At 41.1% G+C, this 25,836-nt stretch overlaps 1 protein-coding gene across 14 annotated transcripts in view; it reads left to right on the top strand.

Moving 5' to 3' along the window:
- Positions 1–25,836, top strand: part of GON4L (gon-4 like) — a 94,377-nt gene that overhangs the window by 59,845 nt on the left and 8,696 nt on the right. For all 14 annotated transcript variants that reach the window (XM_076000217.1, XM_076000219.1, XM_076000221.1 and 11 more), the window contains 12 exons: positions 1,983–2,023; positions 3,032–3,135; positions 5,488–5,686; positions 6,220–6,306; positions 8,421–8,592; positions 10,449–10,593; positions 12,649–12,799; positions 20,354–20,470; positions 20,873–22,585; positions 23,395–23,650; positions 24,132–24,316; positions 25,233–25,430. In XM_076000217.1, the coding sequence (XP_075856332.1) occupies positions 1,983–2,023; positions 3,032–3,135; positions 5,488–5,686; positions 6,220–6,306; positions 8,421–8,592; positions 10,449–10,593; positions 12,649–12,799; positions 20,354–20,470; positions 20,873–22,585; positions 23,395–23,650; positions 24,132–24,316; positions 25,233–25,430 (3,368 nt within the window). The remainder of the gene's footprint in view (positions 1–1,982; positions 2,024–3,031; positions 3,136–5,487; positions 5,687–6,219; positions 6,307–8,420; positions 8,593–10,448; positions 10,594–12,648; positions 12,800–20,353; positions 20,471–20,872; positions 22,586–23,394; positions 23,651–24,131; positions 24,317–25,232; positions 25,431–25,836) is intronic.

Below are 25,836 nucleotides of genomic sequence, written 5' to 3'. Positions count from 1 at the left end.
TGGAAACAGATTGTGAACAAAGGCTTCCTTTCTCCCCATTCAAGGCCTCAAATGACCATGTGCTAACATCGCCCCACACCCCATCGCACACATATGTTGGCTGGCTCCAAGTCTGGATAGATGCAAATCATGATGTCTGGTATGGTTAGTCTGGAATGATGCTCTTTGGGGGCGGCCATCAAAGGAGAAGCGGGGCTGGAAGCATGTGCAGTACCAAGGAGGGCTCCTAGAGCTCAAGGGGAATTCCAGGGGTGGGTTCAGGGATGCTACAATTGCTAAGACAGGAACTACAAAGGAGCACGGGAGTCCAGGGAATGATATGAGACTGGGGAGACCAGCTGGCAGGTGGCTGGACCCAATAGTCAGGGCGCAGTGAGAACGTGGGGGCATCCCAGAAACCCATGAGGTCCAGGGGTGGATCTTGGCCCTCGAAGGCAAAGAAGGGCTGAAGGAGCGTAGCTGGGCCAGCCGGGCTGATGCCGCACGGGCCGACGCCACAAGGACTATTACCTCCTGCGCACCGCCTTCGTGCTGCTGCGCCATGGCCAGCAACATGCCATCGAACCACTCCTCCTGCTCCCCGCCCATTGCGCCGGCCCTGATCCATGTTCCGAGCTCTGTGCTCGCGTCCTGCACTTTCCCAGCTCTCTGATTTTTTAAATCACAGATGAAATTTGCCTGTTTTCAAATTTCATATGCAATCATATAGTATGTGCTTCGTGTGGAAGGCTCCTTCCCCCAGCAGAATATTTTTGAGATTAATCCATATTGCATATATCATTAGTATGTTCCCTTTTATTGCTGAGTAAGATTTCATTGTATAAATATACTATAACTTCTCAACATGTGAATTTTGAGGGAGAAAAAAAAATTTAAAAAGGAAGAAAATAAATTAAAAAAAAGAAAAATTACTATAACTTATTTATTTTTATGTTGACGGATACCTTGGTTCTTTCCAATTTTTGGAAATCACAAATAAAGCTGCTCTGAACTTTCTTGTGTAAGCCTTTGTGGACATTTGTTTCATTTGTCTTGGTTCAGCTATCTAGGAGAGGAATCATTAGGTCATAGGATAAGTGTACCCTTAGATCTATAAGAAATTGCCAGACCTTTTTCCAAAAATTGGCTTTCTATTTCACATTCTCATTAGAGTTCCAGTTGTTCCTCATCCTCACTAACATTTGGATTTTTACTTTTTTATGCCCTCTTAAGAATGGATCATAATCCTCTCTAGTCATGGTCTGAGACTCTGCTATAGTTCAGTGATATTCCTGCCTTCTTAGATATGGGTACCATTTTGAAAATACTGTGTCATAGTGAACTTGAAGTCAATCCAAACTTTCAGGTCTTTTTCACATTAATTGTTTTTAATTAAGTCATGTCACCTTTTCATGCACTTAAGAAACTGATTTTTATCAATGCTATATGTAGGACTTTAATTTATCCTTGCGTGTTCCATCCAGTTGATTTGAAAAAAGATAGAATTTTGAATATGTCATTAATTGGATTGTCAGTCTCTTCCAACTTTATGTTTTGATAATTATGTTTTCTGGGTCTTCTAAAGTTATTGATAGAGTTGTTGAATAATTCAAGTCCAAAGACAGGGTCCTGTGACACACCATGGGAGTCTTGTCTCTTGACTCTATTCAGTACTCTATGGGTTTGCTATATAGGCCAGCCATCTATGACTTTATCTAATTATAAAATCATCTAGCCCACATTTTCTGCTTGTCTTCCTAATAGAATTTAAGCTTCATGAGACAAGATCTGTCTCTTGTTCTCTCATGTATTCCAAACATTTAGAACAGGGATTGAGGAATGATTAGTGTTCCATAAGTGCTTTTGAATGAATGAAGGATAGATACAATGATTTTGTCAGATGCTTTTCAGAAAACAAGCATACATTGTCTTCATGGAATTCTTTCTTATTACAAAATGAAACTAATTGATGCCAACAGCATATCATTTGGCTTTTTTTGCAGAAAAGGAGGTGAATGAGCTGATGGAAGAGCTGTTTGAAACTGTGAGTAATGATCCTCAAGTGAGAATATGGAATAGTAAAAGTAGATTCTCCACCAAGATCTGTCCTTTGGTTCCTGGGATCCTCTCTCTAGAATAGTAGCCTGCCCGAGCCAGTTCTCCTGTTAGTCCACCCAGGAAAGAATATGGTGGCAAGAGAATTTTGCTAAGCAGTAAACTCATGATTATCCACATGTAGGTTATTCTTAGAAATTTTTCCATGCAAATTTTTGATGCTCTCCCTTATTATGCTTTGGTATGTCCTTAAGACATTAACTGCCGTGTGAGTTGTATTTAACTCATGCTAGTGTTGAGCCCAGGGCCTCATGAAGCACATGTGACATACACATCTCTTCACCTTGGGTGCCGTGAGAACTATTTTTAAAGTTGCATGTGACTCATGCACAGAAAAAAATAAAAAATAAATTTTTCATTAAATTAGAAAGGATCATTTTATTTTCAAAATTTTTATTTTATTTTATGATAAAACACTGTGATCCCAAGGAAAAAAATTTTTTTCTATTGTGGCAGTGTGTTACTGTCAACTATTTTTGGATTACTCTGTGCACAAGTATTACCTTTTTCATAAATTTGTCTCTTGAAAGATATTTCTGTTTGTTTGTTTTTTTGAGACAGAGTCTTGAAATGTTTCCCATGCTAGATTTGAACTCCTGGGCTCAAGCAATCATCTTGCCTTAGCCTCCTGAGTAGTTGGGATTATAAGTGCACACCACCACACCCAGCTTGAAAGATATTTCTCTTTAAGAGATTGATCATTTTGAGTTATTTGTGCTCTGTCCTTACTTTTACAAGTTGGATGATTGAAAGACTTTTTTCCTGGCAAAATAGTCATCCCAAGTGTGAAGTTGTGGAAGTCCTGAAGTTAGAAAGTCTAATGTAAGCTCTTTCTGGGTACATGATTAAAGTCCTATAATCTGTAGTTTTCACTCTACCTTCTCACTGCTGGAATCACTTTCATAGGCACATTCTCCCTTCTTTCCTTTGCCCACAGTTCCAAGATGAAATGGGATTCTCCAATATGGAAGATGATGGCCCAGAGGAGGAGGAGCGTGTGGCTGAGACTCGTCCTAACTTTAACACCCCTCAGGCCCTACGGTAGGCTAGCCAAAGATCTTGAGAGTCAGAATGAAGGAAAAGTTTATTTCTGAAATGTTTTCAGTAATTGCAGTTAACAATTTCCCATCCCTAACTAACTTCTGTTACTGATATAAGGATGCAGAACGCTGTGGGGATTTAGGTGTCAAGTGAAACATCTCCTTGTTATGGGGCAGTGCAGCTATAGACCAAGCTGTATCTGTTTGGGAAGGGAGAAAAATCAGAAGCTGGCATCCATAGCAGCTTCTCCAGGTGAGTGGTACTGGAGAGGTGTGTAGGACTTGACATGGCCAGCCACAGAAACTACCCCAAATTGTAATATCCAGTATGTCCCATTTGTTCTCCCTATTTGCCATTAACATCTGGTAAATGTTATTGAAAATTTGTTAGTCACCTAAGCATTAGTTGAGCAAACTCTGAAGCACCTGCAGTAAGGAATCTGAAATGTATGTACTGTCCTTTTTGCAAAAGTTGGCACTTTTGTTACACCATCCAGAAAGTAAAAACTGTAATTTTTTCCTTTATTTTTATGGTAGATTTGCATCTACACTTTAATCTATTGTTATCCATTGTGATAGCAGCATACAGTCATTAGATAAAGGGGTCAGAATGCAGTTGTACCATGGGTGGAACAAAGCAGAGCTAACAGACCCACAGTCTCCAATTAATCCTGTGTTTTCACTTAACAGCATTACCTAAGTAGAGACCTTGGGATCCATCTGAAAGCTAGCCTTGCAGGGACCTTCCAAATTCACTGAAAAAGACAGGATACACTAACCAATGTGTAAAAGTCAGAAATACTTGTCATATTCTATCATAACAAATACCACTATACAACTAATACCAAAAATCTCAAGATTTCTAAGAGTCAATATTTAACCCACTTATATTCTATAAGTGGATCCCATAAGGCCACAGTCATTAAAAGCAAAACAAAACAACAAAAAAACCCAACCATCTTGGGGAAGGTGAATTTTGTGCTCCCCTTATCAGCTATCTAAGTAATACTTACTAAAATCAGGTAAAGGTTTTTTTTCTTGTGGTAAATCCTTACTCTGTTGCCTAGGCTGGAGTGCCATGCGGCATCAGCCTTAACTCGAAGCAACCTCAAACTCCTGAGCTCAAGCAATCCTTCTGTCTTAGCCTCCTAAGTAGGTGGGACTGCAGGCACGTGCCACCATGCCTAGCTTATTTTTCTATTTTTAATAGAGATAGGGTCTCGCTGTTGCTCAGGCTGGTCTCGATCTCATGACCTCAAGCGATCGCCTACTTTGGCCTCCCAGAGTGCTAGGATTTAAGGCGTGAGGCACTGTGCCTGGCCAGTGAAGGCTATTTTTGCATTATCTATTTTTTTATGCTTCTGCCCTTCTATTACTGTGATAGTAGTGCAGATGATCAGGAGTTTTCAGTTTTCAGAAAAGATCACACAGAGGACAATCCCATGGGCTTTAGGTTTTTACCCTAAAGATCTGCCCAAACCCACAGTGCATACTATAATCTTCATCCCTAGATGCTAATGAAAACTGTTATCATTTAACTATTGCTGTAATATAGGGGATTCTTTGAAATGTGATAACCTGCTAGTCATAGCTACTTCAACAGATCTTATCCTAATTGCATAGAGTATCAGCATGTGCTTAATCACTTAAGCGTCTTGATCTGCCTTTACTTCAGAACTAGCATGTTAGGTATTTGGATTTTTGCTTCAGCCCTGGAAACAGTCTCTCAGAAGATAGGGGTGGGAAGTTAGGGTTAAGAAACTTGGAAGAGGAATTTAAAGGGATAAAAGAAGATATTTTGGGGATACTTTTCAGTTCTATTTATCTAAACTGTGATATATTTTAGTATATCTCTTTCCTGCTTCATGCTAGGTCTTTGACTTTTTAAGAAAGGTCAAGATCAAGTAAATTAGATCAAGTAAATTAGAGAACAAATGCTATACTTCTAGGAGATTCTATATCACTTTCAAGAACAAGTCCCAGATTAATGTGGATATCAGTATGATTTAAGAATAATGATGAGTTCCCACTAGCCCCTTGACTGCTTTGTTATTCCAGATGTTTCACTGTTTCTAGATTTTTAATTTTCATCTTCATTTGTGTATCAGAGCAATAATTGTAGAAGAACGGGGTAAGGGATGGGAGGTAATGCAGAACCATCTTATTTGAATCCATATTAACAATTTTGGGAAAAGATTTGCCTAAGTCTGAAAGTTTGTCGGCTAAAGTGGGATTTGGGGATTACCAGTAAGTGGAAATTATTTAGGCTCTCTTAGCTCACCAATAGAAAGAATTAGATGTGTTGTAGACCTAGAAAAATGTTTACATTGAATCATCTCCCTGTTGGCAATAGGTTTGAGGAACCACTAGCCAACTTGCTAAATGAACAACATCGGACAGTGAAGGAACTATTTGAACAGCTGAAATTGAAGAAATCTTCAGCCAAACAGCAACAGGAGGTAGAGAAGGTTAAGCCACGAAGTGAGAAAGTTCAACAGACTCTAATTCTAGATGTAGCACAGAGGAAGAGACTACAGCAGCAGATGCAGCAGGTAAGACTTTTCTTGGTAATGTTAATATTATATTATCCCAGGTCCTGACACTGAAGCCAACAATTAGCAGCTTTATAAAAGTCAGAGATAAGTATCTATCTTACTCTCTGTTGAAATCATAGACCATAGGATCTTCACATCAATTAGGACCCTGAGAGGTCATCATGTTCATGCCTTTATGGTTCAGGCATGAAAGCATGTAAGGAACCTAATAGTACTGAGAATTATAGATTTCAAAGAGTCCTTTAATAATCCATTCTGAAATGTAACGGCCTTCACTAAGTAGTTGAAGTAGTTTTTTTCCTCTTTGTAATCTCAGTCCCTCTGGTTTGAGGTTAAACTTCATCTCGTTTTGTCATTTTGCTAAAGAGAACATGTCTGAGAAATTTATGCCAAGATCCTATGTTGTTCTTGTAGTCTTTTCAGAAAGCAAAATTTTGTGATATAGTTGCAAAGATCTTGGTAAGATCTTTCTGGGTTTCTAAAATGGCAACATCATAACATGTCACTGTACTATGTTCTTTCCTACCTAGCATGTTCAGCTGTTGACACAAATCCACCTTCTCGCCACCTACAACCCCAATCTCACTTCAGAGACCAGTACCACCAGGATATTTCTTGTAAGCTGCCAAATAGCCCTAATTTTAAAGATTAGAGTATGAAATTAGCATGGCAAGTCATTTTCCACAGTTTTTCACTGATTATAATTTTCGTTTATTCTCTCCTGGATGTTCCTGGTCACCATGCCTACTTTCTCTTATGGCTTCCTATGTTTGCTGAAAGAACATAATTCACTGAATCTCCTGAAAGGATAAAGAACAGATTCAATTTTTTAAATACTATTCTTTTGATATTTTTATTGGGTCTTCCTTTTCATCTTTAGATGCACTCTGGCTCCTTAGGTTGTTGATACTGCTATTCATTTTATAGATATTGGATTTATTTATTTATTGTCCATTCATTAGGCTCAATCTTAATGTTTTTTGTTTTTGTTTTTGTTTGTTTTTTTTTTTTTTTTTTTTTTGAGACAGAGTCTCGCTTTCTTGCCCAGGCTAGAGTGAGTGCCATGGCGTCAGCCTAGCTCACAGCAACCTCAAACTCCTGGGCTCGAGTGATCCTTCTGCCTCAGCCTCCCGGGTAGCTGGGACTACAGGCATGCGCCACTATGCCCGGCTAATTTTTTTTTTTTTATATATATATATCAGTTGGCCAATTAATTTCTTTCTGTTTATAGTAGAGACGGGGTCTCGCTCTTGCTCAGGCTGGTTTTGAACTCCTGACCTCGAGCAATCCGCCCGCCTCGGCCTCCCAAGAGCTAGGATTACAGGCGTGAGCCACAGCGCCCGGCCTGTTTTTTTTTGAGACAGAGTCTCGCTTTGTTGCCCAGGCTAGAGTGAGTGCCATGGCGTCAGCCTAGCTCACAGCAACCTCAAACTCGTGGGCTCAAGCAATCCTTCTGCCTCAGCCTCCCAAGTAGCTGGGACTACAGGCATGCGCCACCATGCCTGGCTAATTTTTTCTGTATGTGTTAGTTGGCCAATTAATTTCTTTCTATTTATAGTAGAGACGAGGTCTCGCTCTTGATCAGGCTGGTTTTGAACTCCTGACCTCGAGCAATCCACCTGCCTCGGCCTCCCAGAGTGCTAGGATTACAGGCGTGAGCCACCGGGCCCGGCCATTCTTAGTGTTTTATGTATAGAATTAATTTTGCTTATGACATTTTAAAGTATTTTGGAAGAAGGCCTTTTGAAATTTATTTATTCTTTTCTTTTTTTCCAACTTAACCCTTGTAAAGTGATGAAATTTTAAGCCTTATAAGAAATTCCCCTAAATTCATAGGTAGCAATAATACTTTCAGCTTCTTAACCACTTCAGTAGGAGCGTTGACTATAGTTGATAGCCACAGATGAACGCGCATAGCAGAGCGTCGACTATAGTCGATGGCCATAGATGAACGCACACAGCGACTTTAGCTGACAGTCGTGATATGACTTTTCTAATTTTTCGTTTATCAAAATAAAATTGTGAACATTTAAAAATAATGTAATGAAAACATCTATATATATGTTACCTATTCTGATTTACATTGCAAGTAAAGCTGCCTGTAAAGTCAAAGAAGCTTTCAGTGCTTTAAAGCTTTCCTCATCACACAAGAGCAAAATGGATTTGTCATCAATGCACAGCACAAACTGTCGTGCAGACTATGAGTGGCGGCTGTGGGCAAGGTTTCTTGGCCGCTGAGCGCCATACCGAAGTGGTTAAGTAAGTCTGTTTGGAGTTTTGAGGAGTATGTTTGCTAGTACTGTAAATTTCCTTGGTGTTAAATAGGATGTATTCACCTCTTACAGTGTTCGGAGGATCATGAGGAGTACTTTGTTGTAGGTGTTACTCAGAGAAACCAAAAGACAAAAAAATTTAAAATGTAATGGTCCTCATTCTTGAGAACCTTAATTCTAGCTTGGGAGCTAGACCATACATCCAAAAAGCTAGGAAATGCTAAGTCTAAGAATAAAACAAGAATGAATGAGTGTATCACAAATGTAGTCCCTGAATAACTAAGGACTCAGCAAAAGAGCATTCTTAATGGAATAATGTTTATTGTGAAAGACTTTATGATGATTTTTATCTCTTTTTATCCTGTGGTAGTAAGGGCAGTTTTGCATTAGATTATAAAGGCTACTGGTATTAATTGTCTAGAATTGTCTTAGATTTCCTTTGTGTCCTCTTTTCCCAGAAAGAGCTGGGAACCTTTGCTCAAAGCTCCATTGCCCTTCACCATCAGTTCAACCCCAAGTTTCAGACCTTATTCCAACCCTGTAACCTGATTGGAGCTATGCAGCTTATTGAAGACTTCAACACACATGTCAGCATTGACTGGAGTCCTCATAAAACTGTCAAGAAGACTGGTAGGAGACAGATGTGTCAGCTTTAAGTTTTTACTTGTAGTAAGAGGTGGGAGTCTTATTCCATAGGAATGGAAAGCACAGGATATTTGTAATTTCTTCCTTCTCTCATTTATCCTCCCTTTGTACTCATTATGTGAGTTCTAGAATTACATGATAATATTTGGGCTTAGGTAAGATATGGAGGCAGCAAATAGCATAAGGATGTGGGGGATATAGATATGGGACTCAGTGCTAAGAATTGAACTTAAATGAGATGAGGGTAAGTATTAGGAGTCAGATCAAGGTGACCTGGAGTCTGGTAAAGATGGAAGTCAAAGGGTAAAGTGTGGTTATATTTAGGTTTTTACTCTTTATGCGATTATGATCAACACGTTTTCTTTTTTATAATGATTGTAGGGTAGGTGATATCTCCATTTTCAATGAAATGTTGATTTGGGAGTTAGGGACAAGTTAGAGGTTGTACATTTGCCATGTTCAATATTTTAAAGAAAATGTGCAGGTTTCGTTTTTTTTTTTTTTTTTTTTTTTTTATTTTTTGTTGGAGATAATTAGATTATGAGCAGGTTTCGTTTTTATCTTGCATTGGTGTAGTTTTTTTTAAAAAAGAATGTTTGCTGTTCCCTTGAGTCAAATAATTTGCTTCTGATTTGTTTCCTGATTTAGCAAATTATTTGTGATTTGTTTTATTTTTTTTTTATTTTTTTTTTTTTTTTGAGACAGAGTCTCGCTTTGTTGCCCAGGCTAGAGTGAGTGCCGTGGCGTCAGCCTAGCTCACAGCAACCTCAAACTCCTGGGCTCGAGTGATCCTTCTGCCTCAGCCTCCCGGGTAGCTGGGACTACAGGCATGCGCCACCATGCCCGGCTAATTTTTTATAGATATATCAGTTGGCCAATTAATTTCTTTCTATTTATAGTAGAGACGGGGTCTTGCTCTTGCTCAGGCTGGTTTTGAACTCCTGACCTTGAGCAATCCGCCCGCCTCGGCCTCCCAAGAGCTAGGATTACAGGCGTGAGCCACAGCGCCCGGCCTGTGATTTGTTTTAAATTTGAGATTTTCTTTGGATTTTATTTTAAATCTCTGAGTCTTATAGTTAAATTGAATATAGTTGAATTTAAGTACATGATATCATAGACACTGCTCCCAAACTAATAGTTATCTGTTGGTAATGAATATGTAATAGTAATAATTTACACATATAGTATCCTGCATTTTTCTTCTGGGGACATAATAATAACACTTAAGGAAGAAGAAATATGAATACATTAGTTTTTATCTCTGGAAAGGCAGAGGTGCCTGATATTGAGAGGCTTAGGGAGACAGAAATGAATGAGACTGAATTGTCTCATTCCTTTTACGGTTTTTTTGTTCCCAACCTCAGGAGGAATCTGGGAGAACTTAATGAAAGTTAAGTAAGAATCAAATAAAAATAAAATTTGGAATACCAGATTTGTGAGGGAGATTAAAGAAGTTGGAATCTTATCCTGGAAGAAATAAAGCATTATTGAAGGTCTCTTATCCTTCAAGGATTTAAAGGGGGAAGGAGGTAAAAATTTTTTGAGCATACACCATGTGCCAGGTATTACGAGGTGCTTTGTAAGTGTTCATGTTACTTAGTGTGTTAAGTGTTCCACATAGGAAAGAGAATCAACTTTTATTGACACTGAATGGAACTTCCTTTAGGCATAATGTTAGGTTTAGAAAGACTATGGAAACTTCTTTGGGGATGATGGTTGGTTGGGAGGGGATCAAGTTAGATAAGAGCAGCTCTACCTAAATGTAAAAATACACTCACAAGTTTTTGTGAATCCCTATTTTGCCCTAGAATTCTATTTATCACAGATTATTTGTCTTACAGCCAGTGAATTTCCCTGTTTGCCAAAGCAAGTGGCTTGGATCCTAGCTACAAGCAAGGTTTTCATGTATCCAGAGCTACTTCCAGTGTGTTCCCTGAAGGCAAAGAATCCCCAGGATAAGATCTTCTTTACCAAGGCTGAGGACAAGTAAGTGTTTACTCCGGGGCATCAAAAGAACAGAATATCCAAAGGATCCTGGGCTTCTTCAGTTTGGAAAAAAAAAAAAAAAATTATAAAAAATAAAAGAATATCTCAAGGAAAAGACATAGTTCCTTTTAAGGAGCATAGGGAAAATAAGACATAAAAGAAAAAAAGGAAAGCAGTGTAGATGGTATTTGGCAGTGTCAAATATTATTCTTCTAGGGCGTGCAACACCAATACACATTTTTGAAACATTTTTCCTTGTTTGATCTTTTATGTACTGTAAAATCAATCCTAAAATACTATTAAAGGAAATTTGTCAAAGGATAAAAATTTTTATGTTTTATCCTGCTATCCCACAACAATGGTTTTTCTCTTTTTCTTTATGCATTTCTTACAGTAACTACTGTCAATTTAAGAAATTTTGTGTTTTTCTTCTTTTTATTTTTTCTTTTTGGAGACAAGGTCTGGCTCTGTTCTCTGGGTTAGAATGCAATGACATAGCTCACCACAACCTCAAACTCCTGGGCTCAAGCAATCCTACTATCTCAGCCTTAGCCTCCTGAATAGATGGGACTGCAGGCCTAGGCATGAGGAACCATGCTTGGTTAATTTTCCTACCTTTTATAGAGATGAGGTCTCGCTATGTTGCCAAGGCTAATCTCAAACTTCTGGCCTTAAGCCATCCTCCCACTTTGGCCTCCACCAAAGTGCTAGGATCATAGGCATGAACCACCATGTCTGGCCTGTCTTGCTTTTTTTGTACCATAACGTCCTGAAATTTTTTTTTCTATGCTATAACATTTTCTTTTTTGTTGTTGTTGTTATGTTACCTTTTAAAGCAATATTTAATGGCCCTATGATTGTCCTTTTATTGGCCATTTTTTCCCCCTCTTGTTTTGCTATTAGTGAGGCTTTACCAAGAATCATTGTGCAAAGAGCTTTATAAAATCTTTTTAGTTTATCCCTGTGGATACATTCCCAAGAGTGGGATTATTTGATAAAGATAGAACAAGTCCATGCCCGGCTAATTTTTTTCTATATGTTTTTAGTCAACCAATTAATTTCTTTCTATTTTTAGTAGAGAAGGAGTTTCGCTCTTGCTCAGGCTGGTTTCGAACTCCTGACCTTGAGCAATCCTCCCACCTCGGTCTCCCAGAGTGCTAGGATTACAGACGTGAGCTACCACTCCTGGCCTGGTTCGTTTTTTTGTTTGTTTTTTTTTTTGAGACAGAGTCTCGCTTTGTTGCCTAGGGTAGAGTGAGTGCCATGGCATCAGCCTAGCTCACAGCAACCTCAAACTCCTGGACTCAAGTGATCCTCCTGCCTCAGCCTCCCGAGTAGCTGGGACTATAGGCATGCACCACCATGCCTGGCTAATTTTTTCTATGTATATTAGTTGGCCAATTAATTTCTATTTATAGTAGAGACAGGGTCTCGCTCTTGCTCAGGCTGGTTTCGAACTCCTGACCTTGAGCAATCTGCCCGCCTCCGCCTCCCAGAGTGCTAGGATTACAGGCATGAGCCACCATGCCCGGCCCTGGCCTGGTTTTTGATATGTATTGCCAAACTGCCATCAGCGAGTATGTATGTATGTAACCATAATTATATAATGTTATGTTAGCATAGTATTGATTGGCACTGATTTAATTTGTCTGACATAATACCTATTATTCATTTTATATTAGTTTTATTAGAATCATTCTCCTTCCTTTGTATTCTCTTTAAACTTTTTTGTATTGTTAGTATAAAGCTCGTTGTGATCTGATATTTATTGATTGATGTCTAGTTTTTCCTATTCCCACTTATTTGTGAACTCCTGTTTGATTCATATTCACAATACTTATTAGCATTCACTAAAGATCTGAAATTTTCTCTTGAGTAGTCATCAACTTGTAGAAGAATTCGATGTAAAAAAAGTGGATTATAAAATGTGTTGAGTTAGTCTGTGGAAGATTTTATTTTATTTTATTTTATTTTTCAAAGTAATTAAGCCAAAATGGGGAAGCTTTTTAGAAGAAAACTGTGAAGTGAGATTTAGTGTCATTGCTCCTTTCTCAGTTTGTTAGCTTTAGGACTGAAGCATTTTGAAGGGACTGAGTTTCGTAACCCTCTAATCAGCAAGTACCTTCTAACCTGCAAGACTGCCCATCAACTGACAGTGAGAATCAAGAACCTCAACATGAACAGAGCTCATGACAACATCATTAAAGTAAGTGCCTCCTGCATGCTCCAACTGGGCACCTTGCCTATGTATATCCATTCTTTTCTCTTCTTCTTAGTCTCAAAGAAGAGAGGGACCTTCTTTTATCTAAGGCTAATTCTTAGACCTATGCACTAGATTAATTCTCTTCTTACCATTTCAGGAACATTTATCCATTATTTTCCTCTGGAGTATCTTTATCTTCTTCCTCTCTTATGGATATTTCCCCTAAATTTAAAATTGTTAAAGTCTTAGAAGATTTTACAAATTCATGTTTCCCTTTAACCATACATTTTCTCTTTCTTTAACTTTGTAGAAAGAGTAGACAATATTCCACTTATTAGCTTCTCCTTAACACTTCTTTTTATTTTTTGTAGAGATAGGGTCTTGCTATGTTGCCCAGGCTGGTTTCAAACTCCTGGCCTCAAGCAATCATCGCACCTTGGCCTCCCAAAGTGCTGGGATTACAGGCATGAGCCACTAGCCCAGCCACTTTTTATTTAGATGTTTATATCAAAGTTATACAGTATATACTTTATTGATTGATTGATTGATTGAGACAGAGTCTCACTCTGTTGCCGGGGCTATGGCATCAGCCTAGAGTGCTGTGGCATCAGCCTAGCTCATAGCAACTCAAACTCCTGGGCTCAAGTGATCCTTCTGCCTCAGCCTCCCGAGTAGCTGGGACTATAAGCATGCACCACCATGCCCGGCTAATTCTGTTTCTATATATTTTTAGTTGGGCAATTAATAAATTTCTTTCTATATTTAGTAGAGACGGGGTCTTGCTCTTACTCAAGCTGGTCTCGAACTTCTGACCTTGAGCGATCCTCCCGCCTTGGCCTCCCAGAGTGCTACGATTATAGGCATGAGCCACTGTGCCCAGCTTCAAAGTTATGTGGTATATACTTTTTTTTTTTTTTTTTTTTTGAGACAGAGTCTCACTTTGTTGTCCAGGCTAGAGTGAGTGCCGTGGCGTCAGCCTAGCTCATAGCAACCTCAAACTCCTGGGCTCGAGCGATCCTACTGCCTCGGCCTCCCGAGTAGCTGGGACTACAGGCATGCGCCACCATGCCCGGCTAATTTTTTATATACATATCAGTTGGCCAATTAATTTCTTTCTATTTATAGTAGAGACGGGGTCTCGCTCTTGCTCAGGCTGGTTTTGAACTCCTGACCTCGAGCAATCCGCCCGCCTCGGCCTCCCAGAGAGCTAGGATTACAGGCGTGAGCCACCGCGCCCGGCCGGTATATACTTTAAAGAGTCAAGTATATTCAGTAGTTTAAAGAGTCAAATAGGTCTATGAGGATTGTCATGGAAAAAAATATTTTTGTCACCTTTTCCTGCTAATCAAGATTTTTGGGGGCAATACTGTATTTGTTTGCATATGTAGGTAGCATGCTTATATTATAATTGCTGTTTCTTGATGTTTTTAATTTAGGTCTTATTTATTAACCTTAAATTGTGAAAGCTGACGATTTATCTCACTCCCCTACTCTCACCACAAACATGCATATTTTCTGTTCTCCAATCTTCTTAGTATAATTATACCTCAATTTTGATTAGATTATATTGAGGATTTACAGTGCAAGCCTTGTAAGGACTATATAAATGTTCCTTGCAGGTGAGCTATATAGTGTTTAATGATATTTTACCTTTCCTGCTGAACATTTTATGTCTCTTAGAGTTAATAATTGTATTTTTAGGAAGGTGGGACAGGACTTGGTTTTATTGTGTAATTATTCTAAGATCAACACTAAAGTTTACTTAAGTTTTAGAAATCATTCAGTGTGTTCAAATATTCTACGTATTCTGTCATTTTCATCTTGAAAAAAATCGCCCCCTGTCCCCTTGACACTATTCCACTCTAAGCATGTTGCTGTCTTGGTTTGCTGCACTGATGTCTTCTTGGGTTTTTTCTTTACCATCATCCTGGTGATTCCTTTTGCCCCTTACTGTGTTAGATCCTCTTATTTCCTGAATTCCACAACTCTCTCTTTCTTTCTTTCTTTCTTTTTTTTTTTTTTTTTTACTTATTTTAGTGGAGTACATCTGAGTAGCATTCCAAGGAAGAACATTGAGTAGCAAATTTTTACATTTAAGCTGTCTCTATGGTTTTTGGATTGTACCAATGTCAATTTCCTGGTTTTGATACTGTGCTATATACCTGGTTTGTATGTATACCTCTTGTCACTTTGTAACATAAAATATTACCATTAGGGGAAATGAAGGGGGGGGCATATGGGACCTCTCTCTACTATTTTTGCAACTTCTTGTGAATCTATAATTATTTAAAAATAAAAAGTAAAAAATAAAAATCTCTGTTCTACTCTCCCCCTTCAGTGTGTCTAGAATTTTCTGAGAATTTTTTTAGGGCATCACACCGTTTTCTTCTAGCTTCTAGTGTACTGTTTAGAAATTTGATGCCATTTGTCTCTTGAAACTTCTGTAACACCTATTTTTACCAACCTCTGACAGCATGTAGAATTTTTTCTTTGTCCCTAGTATTTTGAAAATTTATGATAATATGCCTTAGCATATTCCTAGTTTTGTCCATAGTGCTGGGTACTTAATAAACATTTTTACTCTGTAAACCCTTTCATTTTGTTCTCTCCCTCTGCAATGCTCAGTAGTCAGATGTTGGCACTCTTGGATTGGTCTTTTGTTTTCTAATCTTTGTCTTTCTTCTTTTTTACCATCACTTTGTATTTTTGTTGTACTTTCTGGAATATTAGTTTAGCTTTTTCTTCTAACCCTATTACCAAGTTGAGTTCTTATTTCTTCTGTCATATTTTTCATATACCATAGCTCTTTTTTGCTCACTGAGTAATTTTTAATAGCAAATGGCCGAGGGCATATGGGAAAGTAGGTGAGAAAGAAGCCTCGAGTTTTTTCTTCTCCTTCCTTTTCCTTCTTCCTTCCTCATTTCTTCTTCTTCCTTCCTTCTTTGTCTTCCTTCTCTGAGATGGGGCCTTACTGTGTTGCCCATGCTGTTCTTGAACGCCTGGCCTCAAGCAGTTCCCCCACCTCACCTCCCAAGTAGCTGGGATTATAAGTGTCATGGTGCACCCTGCCCTGGAGTTTTTTCTTCTGTATTTCATCAGCATACTACTCCTGCCCTTAGCTATACCTGATGATCTCAGTCCAGAGATCAGACTTTCCAGCAAAGCTTCTACCAGGGTAGCCTGTGGGGCCATCACTTGGCTATACCTAACGGTAGAGGAGATTTGGGGGGTTCTAACTGCCTCTTGAATAGAATTTCAATCTGTCTTCCTCATCTTTACCTGTTTTTTTTTTTTTTTTTTTTTTTGAGACAGAGTCTCGCTTTGTTGTCCAGGCTAGAGTGAGTGCCGTGGCGTCAGCCTAGCTCACAGCAACCTCAAACTCCTGGGCTCGAGCGATCCTTCTGCCTCAGCCTCCCGAGTAGCTGGGACTACAGGCATGCGCCACCATGCCCGGCTAATATTTTCTATATGTATTAGTTGGCCAATTAATTTCTTTCTATTTATAGTAGAGACAGGGTCTCGCTCTTGCTCAGGCTGGTTTTGAACTCCTGACCTCGAGCAATCCACCCGCCTCAGCCTCCCAGAGAGCTAGGATTTACCTGTTTTTAATTCTAGCTTTACCTCCACTTATGGAGGTAACTGGTGTCTTATCTTTTTGCCAGTCTTTGATATAAATTTAGTTGGCCCTTAACTTTCTCCACTTGGTATTTAGTTTTCTTTCTTCTCCTTTGCCAGTTACTACTCATCCATCTCTTTTCAGCTGAAAAAATATTGTTGCTTTTGTCTTTTCTCTCATTCTCTTACTTCTTAAAGGCTTCTACCTTAAAAATATTCCTGTTATGTATTTGTGGTATTTCAAGAGAGAACAAAGCCAAATGGATATGTTTAATCTGCCTGTTTAACAGTAAGTTTCTCCTTAATTCTTTCTTTTTTTGAGACAGAGTCTCACTCTGTTGCCCTGGCTAGAGTGCTGTGGCATTAGCCTAGCTCACAGCAACTTCAAACTCCTAGGCTCAGGCGATCCTACTCCCTCAGCCTTCCAAGTAGCTGGGACTACAGGCATGTACCACCATGCCTGGCTAATTTTTTTCTATATATTTTTAGTTGGCCAATTGATTTTCTTTCTATTTTTTGTAGAGACAGGGTCTCGCTCTTGCTCAGGCTGGTTTCAAACTCCTGACCTTGAGCGATCCACCAGCCTCGGCCTCCCAGAGTGCTAGGATTACAGGCGTGAGCTACCACGCCGGCCTGCACCCGGCCTCTCCTTGATTCTTTTTTTTTTTTTTTTTTTTTTTTTGAGACAGAGTCTCGCTTTGTTGTCCAGGCTAGAGTGAGTGCCGTGGCGTCAGCCTAGCTCACAGCAACCTCAAACTCCTGGGCTAGAGCGATCCTTCTGCCTCAGCCTCCCTGGTAGCTGGGACTACAGGCATGTGCCACCATGCCCGGCTAATTTTTTTTTTTTTTTTATATATATATCAGTTGGCCAATTGATTTCTTTCTATTTATAGTAGAGACGGGGTCTCGCTCTTGCTCAGGCTGGTTTTGAACTCCTGACCTTGAGCAATCCGCCCGCCTCGGCCTCCCAAGAGCTAGGATTACAGGCGTGAGCCACAGCGCCCGGCCTCCTTGATTCTTTAACCTATGAAAGTGTGCATGTTATCTCCACAAAGATCTCTAATTACTTCCCAATTGGCCTATGCAATGGATGCTTTTCTTATCCCATTTAACTTTTTTTTTTTTTTTTTTGAGACAGAGTCTCGCTTTGTTGTCCAGGCTAGAGTGAGTACCGTGTTGTCAGCCTAGCTCACAGCAACCTCACACTCCTAGGCTAGAGAGATCCTTCTGCCTCAGCCTCCCGAGTAGCTGGGACTACAGGCATGCACCACCATGCCCGGCTAATTTTTTTTTTTATATACATATCAGTTGGCCAATTAATTTCTTTCTATTTATAGTTGAGACAGGGTCTCGCTCTTGCTCAGGCTGGTTTTGAACTCCTGACCTTGAGCAATCCGCCCGCCTCGGCCTCCCAGAGAGCTAGGATTACAGGCGTGAGCCACCGAGCCCGGCCCCATTTAACTTTATAGTTGATGCTGTAGTTCATTCATTTCTTCTTTAAACTCCCTGTAATCTTTTGTGATACCAGGGCTGTATCACAAGCTGCTCATTCATGAACTCTTTTTTGAACTCTGCTCTACCCTTAAACATCAGTGCTTCACAGTGAATTCAGTGCGTGATCTCATCCAAATCCATGATTTTCAGTGTTGTCTGTCTTCTGATAATTCTCCTATGTGTCTTCAGTTGAGATTTCTCTCCTGAGCTCCAGTGAGCTCCAGCTTAGTGTAGCCAACTGTTTATAAAGTAATTTTCAACTTGAATACTTCACTGACTCTTCAGACTGAACTTATGTCTCTGTACCCTCCTGTTTTTGCCACTTCCACCACCACCAGTAGCAAACTCTCTCCCTCTTTCAGCTCACTCCTTCTATGATCTCTGTCCTTGTGTATGACATTATTATTGTCTAGCACTCTATCCATTCTCTGAATCCATAAATGTGGGTGTTATCCTCAACTACTCCTGCTTGATCACCACTGTATGTCATCAGTCACCAAGTCCTTGGTTTTCTTACTCTATTTTCTACTCTGTTGCCCACTACCTTAATTCAGGCCTTTGTTATACTGAGATTAATACAGTAGTTTTCAAACGGGCATCTCTAATTCTGGCCCCATTGATTCGGCTTTTAATATCATTGCTATAGACGTCTCTATCTAATCCTTCAGGGTAAAGTTCAGGCTGCTTGGTTTGGCACAGAAGGCCTGCCCTGCCTTCCTCTGATACTTTGTCTCTTGTAGTTTCTCCACATTCCTTTAGTTCTAGCCAGATCAATCTCTTTTTGGTTCCTTAAACACATTTCATTATTTCGTACATGAAGTATATACTCTGCCCTCCCCGCCTCATATAGCAAATTGTATTCTATTAAGATTCATCTTTAGTTGTACCTGCTCCAGAAAAGTTTTTTGTCCAAGTTTGAGTTGTGTGTCACTTTTTGTACATGTCTTTGTACTTTTTTTCAATGTAGAATATCATTCGTGAGGATGGGAATTGTTTCTTTTATCTGTGTCCTTAGCTTGTGTAGCATAGTGCCTGGCACATAGAAAACATTCTATATATGTTGAGTGAATGGATGCTTATTGTCAGTGGTTTAAGTTCAATCCTCCTCTTCATTTACTCTTTTTTTTTTGAGACAAAGTCTCGCTTTGTTGCCCAGGCTAGAGTGAGTGCCATGGCGTCAGCCTAGCTCACAGCAACCTCAAACTCCTGGGCTCAAGTGATCCTGCTGCCTCAGCCTCCCGAGTAGCTGGGACTACAGGCATGCGCCACCATGCCCGGCTAATTTTTTCTATATGTATTAGTTGGCCAATTAATTTCTATTTCTAGTAGAGACGGGGTCTCACTCTTGCTCAGGTTGGTTTGGAACTCCTGACCTCGAGCAATCCGCCCGCCTCGGCCTCCCAGAGTGCTAGGATTACAGGCGTCAGCCACTGCGCCCGGCCTTCATTTACTCTTGAAATGGAACTATTTCAGTCTCTCTTTTCTTCTTCTTCTCCTTCTCCTTCCTCTTTCCTCCTCCCTCTCTCCCTCCCTCTTCCTTCTTTCTTTTTTTTTTAAAAGATGGGCTCTTAATCTGTTGCCCAGGCTAGAGTGCAGTGACACAATCATAGCTCATTGTAACCTCAAACTCCTGGGCTCCAGTGATACCTTCCAAGGAGTGTGCACCACCATACCTAGCTAATTTTTAAAAAAATTTTTGTAGAGAGAGGGTTCTCTGTGTTGCCCAGAATAGTCTCAAGTTCCTGACCTATCTTTTCTTCTCCTTCCCTTCTACTGCCCTTCATACCATCATTTGTTTAAAAGGAAGCTTCCATAACCCCAAATGAGGGTTATGCCACTATCATTGCAGCTGCTGAGCAGGAGCAAATCTTATATAAAATTACTCTGGGCTAGGCATGGTGGCTCACACCTATAATCCTAACACTCTGGGAGGCCGAGGTAGGAGGACTGCGTGAGCTCAGAAGTTCGAGACCAGCCTGAGCAAGAGCGAGACCCTGTCTCTACCAGAAATAGAAAGTTTAGTCAGGTGTCATGGCATGCGCCTGTAGTGCCAGCTACTCAGGAGGCTGAAGCATGAAGATTGCTTGAGCCCAGGAGTTTGAGGTTGCTGTGAGCTATAATGATGCCACTGCACTCTAACCTGGGTGACAGAGCGAGACTCTATCTCAAAAAAAAAAAATTACTCTGGTCATCTGCCTCCTTTTCTCTGTGATCTAAACTTTCACCTTCCTGGCAACCAGAATGGTTAGAAGATACAGAGTAATTGTAAAATCTTTAATTAGAGATTAGTTTAATTTGAAAGGGAGAAATATTCAGCATATGCTATTTATATATGCATGTGTGTGGATGTTTTGTGTGTATGTATCTCAAGCCACCTCATTCCCCAGCCTGACAGAGAGCAATGTTTCTGGAAGAAGTGTAACTCATGCTTTATTTCTTCATGCTCAGTTTTATAAGAAGACCAAACAGCTGCCAATCTTAGTAAAGTGCTGTGAAGAGATCCAGCCACATCAGTGGAAGCCACCTATAGAGAGGGAAGAACACCGGCTCCCATTCTGGTTAAAGGTACAACCCTCCTCCTCAAAGTCTGTAGGAGACAGAAAGTCACTGAAAATTCTGGCAGAAATAGCAAGGACTTTAATCTTCTGATGCTTTAATTGTAGAACTAGGACTTAAGAAATCTTCCTCATTCACCCTTCCTCCCTTATTTTGTTGCCCATCCCCCAGATGATTCTACCACCTTTTAAAAATAATGGGTAAAATGATAATTTTTCTAAAGGAAATTCAGAGAATAATTTCTAGAGTATATAATTGGAATGTGGTCTTCGTGGAAATTTGATATGCAGAAAAACCCTTGTTGGAAAGATGTCTTGAGACTCTCAGAAAGGTCCCTAAAAATCTAGAAAGCCCTATTCTTTTTCCCAAATTCTGACTTGCGCTGAATCAGAATGTTCTTGTTCCTAATAGGCCAGTCTGCCATCCATCCAGGATGAACTGCGACACATAGCTGATGGTGCCAGAGAGGTAGGAAATGTGACTGGAACCACTGAAATCAACTCAGATCGAGGCCTAGAAAAAGACATCTCAGAATTACGGAGTGAAACTCAGTATCCACTGCTATTGCCTAAGGGTGTAGTCCTGAAACTGAAGCCAGTTGCCAACCGTTTTTCCAGGAAGGCTTGGAGACAGAAACGATCATCAGTCCTGAAGCCCCTCCTCATCCGACCCAACCCCTCTCTCCAGCCTAGTTTCAATCCTGGAAAAACACCAGCCAGGTCAACTGAATCAGAAGCCCCTCCAAGCAAAATGGTAGTCCAGATTCCTCACCTGATCCAACCAGCTACTGTCTTACAGACAGTTCCAGGTGTCCCTCCACTGGGGATCAATGGGGGTGATAGTTTTGAGTCTCCTGCAGCACTGCCTGCTATGCTCCCCGAGGCCAGGACAAGCTTTCCTCTGTCTGAGTCCCAGACCTTGCTCTCTTCTGTTCCTGTGCCCAAGGTAATGCTACCCTCCCTTGCCCCTTCTAAGTTTCGAAAGCCATGTGTGAGACGGAGACCCTCAAAGAGAAAAGGGGCCAAGGCCTCTCCCTGTATGAAACCTGCCCCCGTCATCCACTCTGCTCCTGTTATCTTCACTGTTCCTGCCACCACTGTGAAGATTGTGAGCCTTGGCACTGGCTGTAACGTGATCCAGCCTGTCAATGCAGCTGTGGCCCAGAGTCCTCAGACTATTCCCATCACCACCCTCTTGGTTAACCCTACTTCTTTCCCCTGTCCATTGAACCAGCCCCTTATGGCCTCCTCCATCTCACCCTTAATTGTTTCTGGCAACTCTGTGAATCTTCCTATACCATCCACCACTGAAGATAAGGCCCAAGTAAATGTGGACATTGCCTGTTCTTTGGCTGAAGGGAGAAATGCCTTTCAAGCCTTAGAACCCAAATTAGAACCCCAGGAACTATCTCCTCTCTGTGCTACTGTTTTCCCCAAAGAGGAGCATAGCCCAGGGCCTCCACCAGTAGATAGAGAGTGCCAAGAAGGATTATCGGAGAACAGTGCGTATCACTGGACTATTGTGAAGACAGAGGAGGGAAAGCAAGCTCTGGAGCTACTGCCTCCTAGCTTCCAGAAATCTCTAAACTCTCCTTCTGGGAGAGGAAGGAATTTAGAGGAAATTGTTAAGATGGAACCTGAAGATGCTGGGGAGGAAATCAGTGGTTCCCCTGAGCAGGACATTTGTCGTGAAATCAAAGAAGAACACTCCATGGATTTGGAAACTGGCTCCCCAAGTGAGGAGTTGAGCAGTGCTAGAGAGGTGAAGAAACAGACGGTTTTACAGAAGGAAGACGAGAAGAGTCAGGCAGCTAAAACCCCTGCAGCTTCTCAAGAACCTCCTGATGAAGGAAACTCAGGGGGAGATGTGAGCAAAGGATCACCAAAGAATGTTTCATCATCCACGGACCCTGAAGTGATGCTTAGTAGTCCCCCAGGGAAACCCGAAGACTCTTCCAGTGTTGATGGTCAGTCAGTGGGGACCCCAGCTGGGCCAGAAGTTGGAGGAGAGAAGGATGGGCCAGATGAAGAGGAAGAAGAGGACTTTGATGACCTCACCCAAGATGAGGAAGATGAGATGTCATCGGCTTCTGAGGAATCTGTGCTTTCTGTCCCAGAACTCCAGGTGAGAGCTGGAAAATATTTTAAAGTATTTGTGATTTATTAATATGTCATCTGCTTGCCTGCTACACTATAGGTAGTCCTAAAATCATTTTGTATTTGACTTTTGAATGCATTATGGGACATAATTTTGGGGTTGAGGTAAAATGAGAGGAAAGAGTAAAATTTCAATTCTTATATTTGAGTTATGCTCATCTAAACATTAAATTGAATCACCTGAGCACCAGTTTAAATGCCTTAAAAATAGTTCTTAAGGCTGGACGCGGTGGCTTATGCCTATAATCCTAGCACACTGGAAGACTGGGAGAGGAGGATTGCTTGAGCTCAGGAGTTCAAGAGCAGCCTGAGCAAGAGTGAGACCCTATCTCTGTTTAAAATAGAAAAAATTAGCTGGGCATCATGGTACACACCTGTAGTACCAGCTGCTTGGGAGGCTGAGGCAGGAATATTGCTTTAGCCCAGGAGTTTGAGGTTGCAGTGAGCTATGATGACACCATTGCACTCTAGCCGGGACAAAAGAGCAAGACTCCGTTTTGAAAAAAAAAAAATCAACTCTTAATTATGGGCCATGACAACAGGACACTATCTCCAAGTTAGAGGAAAATCTTGCAAAAGGCATCTTTTTCTCCCTCTTCTGCTGTCAGGCCCAATCTCAGCTATCCCTGGGATTCTATGACTCAGGCAATCAAGCTTCTGATAGCTGTGGTGGGCCCCCCATTGTTCAAACTCTGATCCTCCTGATATAGCTCTGTGCTGTCAGCATTTTGTGAGCCACTAGGAGCCATTATAAGTACTCTTTGGAGGGCTTTGCAGGAAACCATGGAGAAACTGACTTGGCTGGCATCTGAAAGGCGCATGAGTCAGGAGGGTGAGTCTGAAGAAGAGAACTCCCAGGAGGAGAACTCTGAGCCGGAAGAAGAAGAGGAAGAGGAAACAGAAGGGATGGAAAGCCTGCAGAAAGAGGATGAAATGACTGATGAAACAGTTGGAGACTCTGCTGAGAGGCCCCCTTCTACTTCGGCCTCCCCCAAGACTGCTCCAGAAGTGGAGACCAGCAGAACTCCACCAGGTGAGTTTGGCAAGCCTGTACTGAAAGACCACTCTCACTTAGCCTCATTGTCTATAGGACAGTGTGCAGAGTGGGTAGCTTATAAACCAGTTAGAGGATTTCCAGAGGAAATTTTTGGTTCTTACCTCATCTATCATGTGTGAGGCTAAGAGCGATATTTTTTTTCAGAATGCACCACTACTGCATCAAGACATAGTCCCTTGAAAAAGCCCAACATAAGGCTACACTCACTTCTTTAGACTGTCTTTCTTGATATGCAGTAGCTAATTATCTTATTGTTTCCCCAGTTAATACTCTTATGCTGCAGACTCTTCATAGAACCGATTTGATAGACTTGTTTCTCATACTGTTTTCTCAAAAATCTTTGACCTGAGTTGCTCCATAACATTTAGTAGGATTTGGATGGGTGGCGCATGTGGTGGAATGGGGAGAGTAGGGGCTGCAGGGATAGAAAAACAATCTTTTTCACATGTACTCCAAGGAGAAAGCATGAAAGCTGCTGGAAAAGGCCGGAGCAATCATCGAGCCCGCAACAAGCGAGGAAGTCGGGCTCGGGCCAGCAAGGACACCTCCAAGCTGCTGTTGCTATATGATGAGGACATTCTCGAACGGGATCCACTCAGGGAGCAGAAGGACTTGGCCTTTGCCCAGTCTTATCTGACCAGGGTAGGCAAATGTTACTTCTGTTCCTGCCAATCTCTTTGAATGCCGCTGTTTCTCCTTCAAGGGAGGTGTTTTAAAAATGGAAGTGTATTTTTCAGGCTGCACATCAGGCCTTGTGTGCTTCTGCCTTAGCTTTTTGGCAAAATATCTCTGTAAGTGAACCATGAGGAGACACAGAGTTTAGTCATAAGTATGCTTTTTGTTAGTACCCTAGCATCATCCCTCTGTAGCCCAGAGATTGGCAGAAGGATGAGATCATCATCATTAGTGGGAGATTGTGACTTTACTGGGTGGGCTAATAAGGACCTTTACTCAGCCCTTGGCTGGAGAAGACAGTTGGTACACTGGCCAGAGAGTGGATCTTAGGGAAGTACCTTGGTCTTCATGAAACAACCTGTTCCTGGTAGTGTCTCCTGGTAATTGTCTCCTTCTGTTGGTAACTAGCTGGTTCCTTTATCCCTGCCAGCAAAGTGGAATACTGGCAGTGATAGTCATGGCTTTTTCTTATCTTCTAATATTTTAGTAACATTCCTAACTGATGTATTATTTATTCTCAAATGATACCATGCTGCAATACATGTACGAATACTTCTTACCTATTTAGTTATGGGGCTGAAATCAGGAAGAAGAGATTAGGGCTGTGACCCAGAGAAAAGCATTACAGGTTTTTTGGCTAGGGCTGTAGTCCTTAGAAAATGAAGGTTTTCTGGTTGCCTACTACCAAAAAAAAGATCTGTACCTTGCTCATTGCTCAGTGTCTTCCATTAACAGTCAGATATTAAGACCTGTTAGAGGGGTAGCCTCTGATAATTCTTGGAGCTTTCTAACCATACCTTCTCTCCCCTCTTATCCCTTGTGCCCTTGTTTTTTGGTGGGGCTCAGAGAAAGGGTGTTGATGATTGAAAGTTTTCCTGTACAGGTTCGAGAAGCCCTACAGCATATCCCTGGCAAGTATGAGGACTTCCTTCAGGTCATCTATGAATTTGAGTCAAGTACCCAGAGGCAGACAGCTGTGGATCTCTATAAAAGCCTCCAAATTCTGCTCCAAGATTGGCCTCAGCTCTTGAAGGACTTTGCTGCTTTCCTATTACCCGAGCAAGCTCTGGCCTGTGGATTAGTAAGTAGAAAGGCAAAAACAGTATACCAGGCTTCTGGATCAGACTGATGCTAGGATTGAATGGAGTTGAGTCAGATTGTTCCAATCTCCCAACTGCTTCCAGAAGGATAGCCTCCCCCTAGCCCAAAGTGATAAGAGCCTCCACCTTTCAAGGGATGATCTTCCCAACCCTATTCTCCCAATTGTTTTTACATGGCAAATGAGGGGTTTTACTTTTAGTTACCAATGGAGACCTTAGGTAAGTCATATTTCTCATATGCTCCTCATGGGTGTAAAACCGGCATTCAAGGCCGGGCGCGGTGGCTCACGCCTGTAATCCTAGCACTCTGGGAGGCCGAGGCGGGCGGATTGCTCAAGGTCAGGAGTTCAAAACCAGCCTGAGCAAGACCCCGTCTCTATCATAAAA

The sequence above is a fragment of the Microcebus murinus genome, chromosome 2, assembly GCF_040939455.1.
Source record: "Microcebus murinus isolate Inina chromosome 2, M.murinus_Inina_mat1.0, whole genome shotgun sequence".
NCBI lineage: Eukaryota > Metazoa > Chordata > Mammalia > Primates > Cheirogaleidae > Microcebus > Microcebus murinus.
This window is presented reverse-complemented; position numbering and strand designations above follow the sequence as displayed.